This window comes from Tursiops truncatus, chromosome 5, assembly GCF_011762595.2.
Source record: "Tursiops truncatus isolate mTurTru1 chromosome 5, mTurTru1.mat.Y, whole genome shotgun sequence".
NCBI classification, from domain to species: domain Eukaryota; kingdom Metazoa; phylum Chordata; class Mammalia; order Artiodactyla; family Delphinidae; genus Tursiops; species Tursiops truncatus.
Window position 1 is genome coordinate 87,418,641 of NC_047038.1, and position 11,661 is coordinate 87,430,301.

An 11,661-nucleotide genomic window follows, 5' to 3' on the forward strand; every position below is an offset into this window, starting at 1 on the left:
AAGAAGCACAATTTAAATCCAGGCTTTCTTATTTGTTCTTTACAGGATTTACTTATCATTTATGGACTCCACATTATTCATGTTATTCTCATACCACATTATATGGTAGCTTGCAGATACGTTAGTTAATAACATAAACTAACTTTTTTACTCTTCATATAATGCTGAAATTTGCCTGAGATTTTTTTTGATCCCTGCTTGGTTGACTATATCTAAATGGTGCCCTGGTTATTCCTTTTAACAGGAAGCAGCAACTCCCATTTATTGAGCGTTTACTTTGTGCCAGGGATTACATGAAGTGGTTAACATACAGTATCACATTTAGTCCCCATAATAATCTTATGAGGTAATTTACCCTAATATTATTACAGATGTAAAATATAATATCAGAAGTGGTTAAGAGAATTGCGTAAGACACAGAGGTAGGGAATAGAAAAAGTTTTCTTGAAAAAAAGATTTGAGTTTTATTTACTTTAAAAGCTAATTTCCAACAAATGTTAATGGAAATCTGTTTTGGAATGAGATGTAAATAATGTTTCTGCTATTTCTTCTGCCTTTGTCATACATAGGAATTCAACCTTATTGACAGAAGAGAACTTGCACCACTCCAGGAACTGATCGAAAAACTCACCTCAAAGGACAGATAAAAGAATGCAGATGTGTGCAAATTATTCCTCAAATGAAGCTGTGTGGAGTGCATTTGGATTTTGTTTTATTTTATTTTTATCTTGGTTGTTTTTATGTTAGGTTTGGGGGGCTTGTTTGGGTTCCTTTTTCTTTATTCTGAATAAATGAAACCATATACTATGGCTAGAGGAAGGCAAGAACCATTCTGTATTCAGTTGATAGGGGTAAATTTTGTCTTAGTGGCATACAGTATTTTTTCTAACTTGGGGAATTTTTGATAATACTATATGTTGAAAGAAATGCTTATTGATTGGACTGCCGATGGATGGGGGTTCTCCGTTGTGTAAATTGTGGTTGATTTTTGAAGTCCCCAAAAGTCTTATGTTTTTAAGTGCCTTGGCAGGCTCATTTCTGAGGTGCAAAGCACAGACATAGAACTGAACAGGGCTTGAAACAATATTAGGATTACTACCCAGGGCACTTACTGATGCATGTTTCAAAATACCTATTGATAAAAGCCATAGTTTACCTAAATTGGTGATCTCCAGCTTTTACTACATTAAAGAAACACAGTTTGTAAAGGTGTGCATGTAGAGCATAAAAAATTAGTATTTCTTAATTATTTTTGATATTGATAGTAATTCTGTTCAACAGATGCTTAAAGTTCTACAAGCACGTCTTTTCCATCTCTTGATATCTGTGATATTGAAACTTGAAGATGTTGAAATGTAATACCGGTTACATTTTGGCTTCTTTCTACATGTTAACTGCACTGTAGGTGTAAAAATTCAGGTTATATATAGGTTTGCCATCTTCAGAGATGATGCTGAACTGTGAGGTTTCTTAGCAATTGCCAAATGAGCCATAAATCTGCAGAATCCCCTTCTGCTTTGAAGAGGAGGTGATAGGAGTGTGTGTTTGTTTGCAGGGGGGTTAGTTTGAATGGTGCGTTATAGATGGGATTAAGTACAGGGAGTCAAGTTCAAGAAAGTCCTTTCTCAAAACTCTTGAATAGAATGGCATGAATATTTTAATCAATATCTTGTAAGCAAAGTCTTAGAGACTTCCTTTTAGGAATCAACTTCCATGAGAAGTTAAAAATAAATTACTAATTTTAGATATAGACATAAACATGGAATTTAAGGACTTTGGGGAAATTGATCACTTTACAGCATTTCCATTCAGTGAATGGAGCTGGTGTTTGTCATTTTAAAATGATACAGTACCTTCTTTACTTGTTATAGGCCCAACTTGAAACATTCTGACTTCTGATTTTTCCACTGTGAAAGGAAATCTTTCTTTGCAGTGATATCAGATAATGAAAGTGCTAAAGTAGTAAATAACTTTTACATTTTTTTTTTTTTTTTTTTGCTATGACTTTCTGGTGAGCTATTCCCATAAGTAAAAAGTTCAGAAACTTAGTTTTTTTGTTTTTTTTTTTTTTTGCGGTACGCGGGCCTCTCACTGTTGCGGCCTCTCCCGTTGCGGAGCACAGGTTCTGGATGCGCAGGCTCAGCGACCATGGCTCACGGGCCCAGCTGCTCCGCGGCACGTGGGATCTTCCCGGACCAGGGCATGAACCCATGTCCCCTGCATCGGCAGGCGGACTCTCAACCACTGCGCCACCAGGGAAGCCCCCAGAAACTTAGTTTTTAAAATAAATGTTAACAGTTTTCACTTCAGTTTTACTCTTGTGAAATATCCTTTTTCGACTTCCAGTTTTAATTTTGTCATTTCTGGTAAATCTGTTTCCTTCAGTTAGAACTATATATTTTTCCTTTGTTAGGAATGTATACCTTTTTCCTTGTAGAATAGAAGTCTTACTCTGAAATTGTATAGACTAAAAACAGTACAAAAGAATCTAAAATGAAATCAGTTTGTTTTTGCCATTAACAAGTAGAATAGTGATACAATTTACTGCCATTACAATTATGATCAGTAGGAACTGCCTTTTTCTCATTTCTAGCAATCATTCTCCAAGTACCAACAGTAGAAAGTAACAGGAGAGCCTGGCAGAAGCAAGTATATTGGACATTCATTGGTCATACTTATTTATAAACTGCAATGAGAACTAGCTGATTTCCTTAAAACAAATCTTTTAGTATCCAAATATATAATATCAGCCACTGTGGGTTGATTCAGAAACAAAATCTGGCCTCTAGTGATTTGGGGTACCATCTATTTAGGAAGATGAAACATATGATTATTCAAATAGTCTTCCAATACTGCATTTGACTTCATATCAACCTAGTAATAAAGGGGTTGCAATAGCCAAGTGTGGAGAGACAAGTGAAACATTGTTTTTGCTCATTTAAGCCTTATACAGTAGTACACTGTACAAATGTTATTATAAATTAATGTTTAGTAGTCGGACTTACTTTTCCACTCTATGTAGATAGGAGTTTCTTATCACTGTGCCAGAATCTCAGGTGCCTGCTTCTGAGTATTCCTTTAAACAGAGGTATTGGGAAGTAAGGAAATATGTATGTGTATATATATGGTAACAAAGTAGAGACATTCTCCCAGGGAGAGGCCTGGCATTGTGCATGGTGTTACATGGCTGCAAATAGGGAAACACCAGAGCATGTGAGAAATAACTGACTTAATAAAAAGCTGCTTTGATTCGTTTGGTTCCCAGGAGCATTAGTAAGATGCCTTTTATAAAATAAGGATCAAATCTTGGTTTTACAACATAGTTTGCTAATAAATGTCTATTGGCTTCTTTCCAGATTTCTTAATTTGTAAATAACCAGGATAATGATTTCCCCCCCTGCTCTTCATACAGAGATATAAAGCAGAAGTTGGTTTTCTCATCTGCTGATGAAAGCATAAAATATAAAGTAGTAAGTTAACATAGTATTGTCACAAAGCTTTGGTTAAATGTTGATAGGAAGCAAGTTTTAGTAATTCTTTTAAATGACGGTGTAATGGTGGTGGAGAGAAATTAATAACAGAGTGAAAATCTTTCCATTAGCTGTAGGTGGTGCTACTGGCTTTCATTTACTGGCTTGATTATTCTGTTTTCCATAAAAACCATGGCACTAGGCTGCACTAAAACATTAAGTATGTGTTAGCTGGTAGAGGCTTTGGAGGTCAGTTTACCTTAAATTGAAAGATTTTAGATTGCTATCTCTTCCTACCTTTGTCATTTTTAAATGCTAAATGTTCAGCATAAAATTAAGTAGGAAAAGATATGTTTAGTGTATAATATGTCGCAGACTGAGGTACTGCCTGGCTTATCAGGAAAGATAAAGCACTACAATCTCTTATATTCAAGAATTACCGATAATGTGGATATTTATATTTTACATGTAAGCACCACACTGCATTTTATGTATTAGCATTTTCCTTGCTTAGGGGAAAATAGCAAAATGACAGATTTCTTTTATACCTTTGTGTACACCCTCTCTGAGAGAGTTTTTGATAACCACTGAAATGGTAAAATATGTGAGATAAAATTATTAAGTTGTAGGACTTCCTTTTAAGATAAATATGTCATACCTTGAACATCTCAAATGAGAGTTGATCTTCAGAGTAGTTTCTTTGGGAGCACTACTTATTCCAGCTATGCTGCAAAGGTGTAATGTTTCTAGAACACTTTCAGCGATGCCTTGAGAATTGGTTTGTGACTATGCAAGAAAATCTGTTTTATCATTTCAGTTGCACTGAAAACTTTTCTGGAAGCTTAATATGACCTATCTCATTCACCAAAACAACTCTACTTTGGCTGTTTTCTTAGAACTAAACTATTAAGGAAGTTCAAAAGAATATGCCATAGGCTCTGAATTTGCAGAACAGAATGTTTTGAGCACTGATTTGTAGCATCATTTAACAAAAAAATAGTTTCCTGATGTCACTGCTTTAAAGTAGGCAGTATTGTTTGGATGTACAAGTTTTATTTTTTTAATTTAGTTTAATTACCTTACAGTTAAATATAATAGTTTAAAAAACCAAAGTCCTTTTCTTATTTTCTATTTTTGGTCCATTTTCCTGATAACTTTTGGATTATATCTTGAGTACTGTAGGGTAGTTTTGATTGAAGGTATATTAAAAATAAAAATGGATCCAATATTTAAGATAGAAGTAGCTTAAGGAAGCAGCAGGCTTTACCTCCATGCTTTTTTTTTTAAACTTATTTTCACGCAAATGAACAATTTGAATTTAAAGACTGGAAATCATTGTAAAAAGAAATTGGAATACAGTTTATATATTAATTATGCTGAATTTAAGTCTGTGTGTCACAGTAAAATATTTCAAATTGTATAATCATTTCATATGTGATTTATAACTTTAACATTTTGAATGTCTTTTTAAAAGATATGAGACAAGAAGTATATTTGAACATGTCACTGCATACCAAGAGGAAAACTTAACTTATTTTGAAACTTATCTGGGATATTAAAGAATATACCAATTCCTAGAAACACTATTCTAGATCTATACGGACCGCTCCTAAAATGATTTAAATATCAGCATTTTGTCATAATATTAAGTTTCACCATAGGAATTACAGTTGTTGAGCTGTCAGTTTAATGGTATATGAGATAACTGTTTAGAGCTAAAGCTATTTCATGATTTAATGGAAAAATTTAATTTTAAGATATAATAACAATTCTGACTGCAGACAATTTGAATTTTTGAGGCTCTCTTAATGGGCTAATTATAGAGAAAAATTCATTTTGAAGGTATAAAACTGTGCTCCATGTCTGCCACTTGTAGCTGAACTGATACTTAAATTTTGACAAAAGAGAGAAAATACAGATTAAAATACTGAGTACTCTCAGTTTTGCAAGTGTGATACAAATTTCCTTTTTTGCATATAATACTACACAATAGAAAAATTTGGATTAGACTCCTCAAAGATAGTGAAATCACTGGCCTTTCCAAACTTATGTTTACTTGTCATCTCCTCCTTGGAGGTAAATTACTTCCTTACTGGTGTTGACTTTCCATATACTCCTCTCTCCCCTATCTCACAACACACACAGACACACACACACACAGACGAAAAACAAAACAGATTGATTATATAGGTCCTCACTGTTAGTGATTCTGAAGTGATTGCTGTCAATACATAGGTTGCACCTGAAGTGTTGGATGATACAATTTACATAAGCATTTTTGGTTGGTTTTGGTTGATATCTTTCTTTAAACTACATCACTGAAGCTGAGATTACTAGAGATATAAATTTAAATCTTTTATTAATATTTAATTTCTGTTATATATTATTAAATTCTTATATGTGTGGGTGTTTCTTACAGGTTTGCAGGTTTTCATTTTGTTTACTTAATTGTGCAAGTTGTAAAATAGATTCTTGCATTTTCATTTTAAGAACACTTTTCTCCTTAAATTGTTCTGCAGAGATAACTGTTTTTAGGGGAAATAGTTTTTTACAGCCACTAAATTGTATTTGTTATTTTTGTACATGCATACTAGGGTGGTAAGGACACTAATCTTGTGGGGAAAACTTAAATTTGTTTTATTTGAACTTTCCCTATACATTATTACTAAAAATTATCTAGGAATAGCATCACGAGATCTAGGTTGAGAGAGAATACAATAAACATGAGAATACTTAAAGTTTTAATAGAATCATTTCTGAGGACAAAACCAGAATACTGCCAGTGCCATAAATGGAAGCATGAGGCAGCATTCACACCGTGCAACTGTTGCAGAGAATGAGTAAGACAGGATCCTGCTCTAATGGAGATGGACAATTTCTCTCTATTAAAGTAGCTGAATCTAAAACATGAAATGCAACATGGGGGCTATATTGTAAACTGTGCCAAGATTACTCAAATTGTAGTTACTTTTGATCAGACTTCAACTGTTTTCTCGTTTTTGTTTTAAAAGAGATACTGAGGGAATTCCCTGGCAGTTCAGTGGTTAAGACTTGGCGCTTTCACTGCTGGAGGCCCAAGTTCTATCCCTGGTCAGGGAACTAAGATCCCACAAACCATGTAGTGTGGTAAGAACTAAAAAATAAAAGGGGATACTGAATGTCGGAAAATCTGTAATATGTTTTAATTGAGAGATGTAAATAATGTATACAGACTTGTATGTCATGGGATTGGAAATATTTAAATTCTAGGGTTTTTTTTCTTTAAAGGAAGAAACTGAATGTCTATTTAAAAAAATAATAAATAGTTATGTTTGGCCATGAATCCTGACTTTGCATTACTGTTTATTTTTGCTGTAGGTGTTCCCACACTGTACAGATTCCTAGAGAAATATTGAAGGTATATGAAATATGTTGAACATTTAAAACTTGTTAGGCATTATTTTTTATAATGCTCACAACAACCCTGGAAGTTAGTGGCTCAGTGTCTTCTATACTAGAAAACTAAAGTTTAGAGATTATAGAAGTCATTGATTTGTGCTAGGGTGTGAAAACCCAAATATGCTTGACCTTGAGGCCAGTGGTTTTGTTTATTTTCTTTAAATATACTATTACCATGAGAATAATTAGCAAAATAATTATTTGTTCACCTTTCCATTAAGCTTTTATCTAATATTTTGTCTTCATTACAGACCATTAAAGAATAAACAGTATGGGAGAATCCTCCTTTTACCCTGATACCTAAGTTCCAAAAGGAAATGTGTATTTTAGAGTATTCTTAGAGTATCATTATTTAGAGGTATTTATGTTTAGAGGAAATTGTGTTTAGACCATTAGGTTGAGAATATTTTGATGGTAGTAGCCATAGTTGCCCAGTGTCACTAATTGGTATTTGAGATGAAGACTAGGAGTAGAAAATGCTAGTCCATGCTGATGTGGACTGTGCCTGCACGCTTTAATAAAAAATACCTTGTTAGGGCTTCCCTGGTGGCACAGTGGTTGAGAGTCCGCCTGCCGATGATGGGGACACCGGTTCGTGCCCCGGTCCGGGAAGATCCCACATGCCGCGGAGCGGCTGGGCCCGTGAGCCATGGCCGCTGAGCCTGCGTGTCCGGAGCCTGTGCTCCGCAGCGGGAGAGGCCACAACAGTGAGAGGCCCGCGTACAGCAAAAACAAAAAACAAAAAACAAAAAACCTTGTTATTATGCATGTATAGTACGTACAAAGCGTCTACTGTATGTAAAGAAATATACACATATAAAAATTAACTGTTTTACTAATTAGGTTCATTTGCTTCAACTGTACTGAATTTATATGGTTCTTTACTATATAATATTGTATGGAATGATGCATTTTGGTAACAAAGGTTCTAAATTATTTCTTTAATGCTTAAACAGCCATGCTTCATAGATACTGTTAAGAACAGCATAATGATTACAGTGTCATGTTTTCTTGATGACTTAAGTTCACCTTTACAAGCATGCAGCAAAATATATGTTCCTTTGCTAATATAGGGCTGCTGGCTTGCTCCTATGCCCTGCTACTATGTTATTTTGCTGTCACACTTCAGACTTGCTGGAAGCACTCTCCCAATCTTGCTGTTATGATGGCTTCTGCATCCTTCTGTTTTCTAGGTAGTAATGAAGGTTGCAGGTAGAAATTTATAAGCAAGTTTATTAAGTTGATAAACATCCTTTTACAGAAGTTGTTGGGTTGGTGTACACAAATGCAGGGGCCGTGTAACCACTACTTATCAATGTTCAAGACCTCTTATTTTTTCAGCCTTTGTCCTCATTTTCTCAGTTGGTTTAGAGTTTTATTTATTTATTTATTTGGCTGTGCCGGGTCTTAGTTGCGGCACGCGGAAAATTTTTTTTTTTTTTTTTTTAGTTGTGCATGCGGGCTCTTATTTGGGGCGTGTGGGCTCTATCTAGTTCCCTGACCAGGGATGGAACCCGGGCCCCCTGCATTGGGAGCTCGGAGTCTTAGCCACTGGACCACCAGGGAAATCCCTAGAGTTTTCTCTACATAAACTTGTATGTTATCAGTTAGGAGACCCTGTCTCATTCTTTAGTTATACCAGCATTACCGCTGGAGAAAAGGAATTCCTAACTTGAAGGAGTAGTAAAATTTCTGGCAAGGAAGGGTTGAGATGGTAGCATGCTCACACCTGATTGAGTGCTGTAATACAGAGGTCCCCAGCCTTTTTGGCACCAGGGACCGGTTTTGTGGAAGACAATTTTTCCACGGACAGGGGGCGGGGGGAGCGGGGGTGGGGTTCAGATGGTAATGCGAGCAATGGGGAGTGATGGGGAGTGGCAGATGAAGCTTCCCTCGCTCACCTGCCATTCACCTCCTGCTTTGCAGCCGGGTTTCTAACGGGGTTGGGGACCCCTGCTGTAATACCCTGTCTTTTATTTGTAATTCCAAAATCTGAAACGCTCAGAAAACAAAGTATTTTCTTGAATTCACTGCAAACTTAACCTGATCTGAGGTTAATAGCCTTTATTCTACTTAATGTGAAAACATGTTTCACTGCAAAATGTTAGTGTACTTAACACTTTTGCAGGAGGGTGAGGAATGGTTACATAATATATGTGGTATATAACTATATTTCTTTTCTAAATTCCAAAATTAAAAAAAAAAATTATTTACTTGGTTGTGCCGGGTCTTAGTTGTGGCAGGTGGGCTCCTTAGTTGTGGCATGTGAACTCTTAGTTGTGGCATGCATGTGGGATCTAGTTCCCCGAACAAGGATTGAACCCAAGGCCCCTGCATTGGGAGCGCAGAGTCTTATCCACTGCGCCACCAGGGAAGTCCCATAAATTCCAAAATTTTAAAAAATTCTGAAACAGTTGACTACAAGAGTTTCAGATAAGGGATTGTGGACAAAAATCAGGGAGGTACTTTTGAGAGTGCTTTTCTCTAGTCTCTTTCTTGTGTTATCGACTGGTTATGCTCCATAATGGGAAATTATGCTGAAATTGATGTAAAAGAGCTAGGTTTCCTGTTTCCCCATTTGTATTTTTGAGGTACACTCTTCAGCTTGGAGGAACTCAAGTTCTCACAGCCAGACACTGGCAGAACTGGGATTTGAAACCAGTCTTTAATTTTCCGGTGCTTAAACTCTCAGTCACTGCACTATACAAGTAATTCTTTTGTGGTTTTTGTTTTTGTTTAGTTGTTTTTTGTCTGGTTTGGTTTGGTGGAGGGGGAACCACACTTGGAGATTTCTAATCCTCAACCCCAAACATCTTTGTCAGATCCACATGGGACTTACTGAGTTCCACTTTCCTCCTGTTGAAGGTCTCAGAGACTTACCTTGCCTTATTACTCTCTCAGTAGCTGCCAAAACCCTTACCATTACATGTTTTTTTCCCCCAAGTTTGGGTGTGGAATATAATACCTAGTAGCAGGAATTCCCTGGCAGTCCAGTGGTTAGGACTTCGAGCTTCCACTGCTGGGGGCCTGGGCTTGATCCCTGGTTGGGGAACTAAGATCCCGCAATCTGCTCAGTGGGACCAAAATATAATAAAACAAAACAAAAACCTAGTAGCTTCCCCAGCTTCCTTGCCATCCCCATGACAAGTATTCAGGCCTTTTTCATTTCAAGGATCCTGCTACTAATTACTGTGGGGATAAACAAAAGTAATATACATAAAATACTACCATAATGAAATAGGGAATTTACAAAAAATGATTTTTTCTGTTTTCATCCTAGAGTTCCCCATGGAATCACATTTTGATTTCTGCCTTCTATTTCTGAGAACAGATTCACCATTTACGCCCTTCTTCTTACTCCACCTTTTGATGCATAGGTCTGATGTTGGTTGTAAGGTAGGAAAGAATAATAGGGCCTATGGTTTATGTAGACAATTTGAACTTGGGAACTTCTAGACTGGGGAGTGGCCTGTTTACTAGGTCTTTACTGTGATTAAAAACAAATTCCTCTGGGCGTTTCTACACTGCATTTGTCCCCAGCTAGATGAGTCATCTAGCAGAGGACATGGCACATAAGTAGGCATTCAAAAATTCAACATACATTTGTTAACTATGTGCTAGGTGTAGGGTATGCAGATTTAATTAAGCTTATAGTCATGCTGAACAGAAACCTACCCAGTGTGGTAACTTCTTCACAGCATTGTAGGGCAGAGAAATTTTCCCTCTTTAGGTGCTGGTCTAATAATGAAGTTGACATTAACAGGAGAAAAACATTTAATTACATACGGGAGCCCCATAAAAATGTAAGACTCAATGAAATGACTAAAGCAGGAAGCTTTTATATCCTTTAGACAAAGAAACAATAAATTTGTGATGAATTGACAAGACGAAGGGGTTTGGGCCTGGTGTAGTAAATTGTTGAAACAGTAACAAGGTTTATTTATCCAGTCTTCTCTGCCCTAAATTCCCAGTCTCTGGCGATAGGTTGCCTTCTACCCTCCTGGTACAGGGAAGGTAACTTTTATATGGGAGAGTTAGCCCCCGCCTTCAGGAGGAACAAAGGACGGTCAGAGTGTCCTTATTTAATTCAAAGTAATATGCCAAAGTGGCAAATTTGGGGGTGGCACCTTCTGCTCCCCTTCAGCATAAATGGGGCATCCAAATCAGGATATGAGAGATCAGAAAAGGCTTCCTGTGGTGTGGCATCTGAATACTTCAATTCCCATCCCAGTTCCACTCACACTGACTTTGAGACTTTCAACATCCCTCCTCAGTGCCTGTTTCCTCACTGATAAATGGGGCTAACGGTAGGATCTCTGGCACTTGATTGCTAGTTAACCAATGAAAAACGTTCAAAATAATGTCTGGCACACAGTAAGACTGCAATACATTCCCAGCGCCACCTGGCCTGATGATAGCCTCCAGGCTGAGAACACAGGGTAATCCGTTTCGTTTTTCTACTACTCACTGCCTCACCCCTGACAAGTTCAAAGTTTCAAGTCCAACCAGTTCGGTCCAGACGCTCAGAACCCACAAACCCCACGGGACAAACGAGTTCCCCAAAGCCCGGCCCACTCCTGGTGACGAGGGCAGGTGACGCGACCTCTACCCTCGAGCGCTTTTCGACCTTTGGGCACCCGCCTGGATTCCCACAAGTTTCAGGGAACCCTCCCTGCCACCGCCTTCTGGGCAGAGATGCGCCTGCGCGCGCGCGGCCCCGCCCCCCCGCTCCCCGTGACCCTTCGTGCTGGGC

The 11,661-nt window shown here is 37.4% G+C and overlaps 1 protein-coding gene across 3 annotated transcripts in view; it reads left to right on the forward strand.

The window, feature by feature from the left end:
- Positions 1-6,798, forward strand: part of MOB1B (MOB kinase activator 1B) — a 60,064-nt gene extending 53,266 nt beyond the window's left edge. For all 3 annotated transcript variants that reach the window (XR_002175884.3, XM_019932682.3, XM_073805321.1), the window contains one exon: positions 570-6,798. Coding sequence is in view for 2 of the 3 variants with exons in the window: in XM_019932682.3 (XP_019788241.1) it covers positions 570-647 (78 nt within the window). In the remaining variant the exon portion in view is untranslated. The remainder of the gene's footprint in view (positions 1-569) is intronic.
- Positions 6,799-11,661: the final 4,863 nt, after the last annotated feature.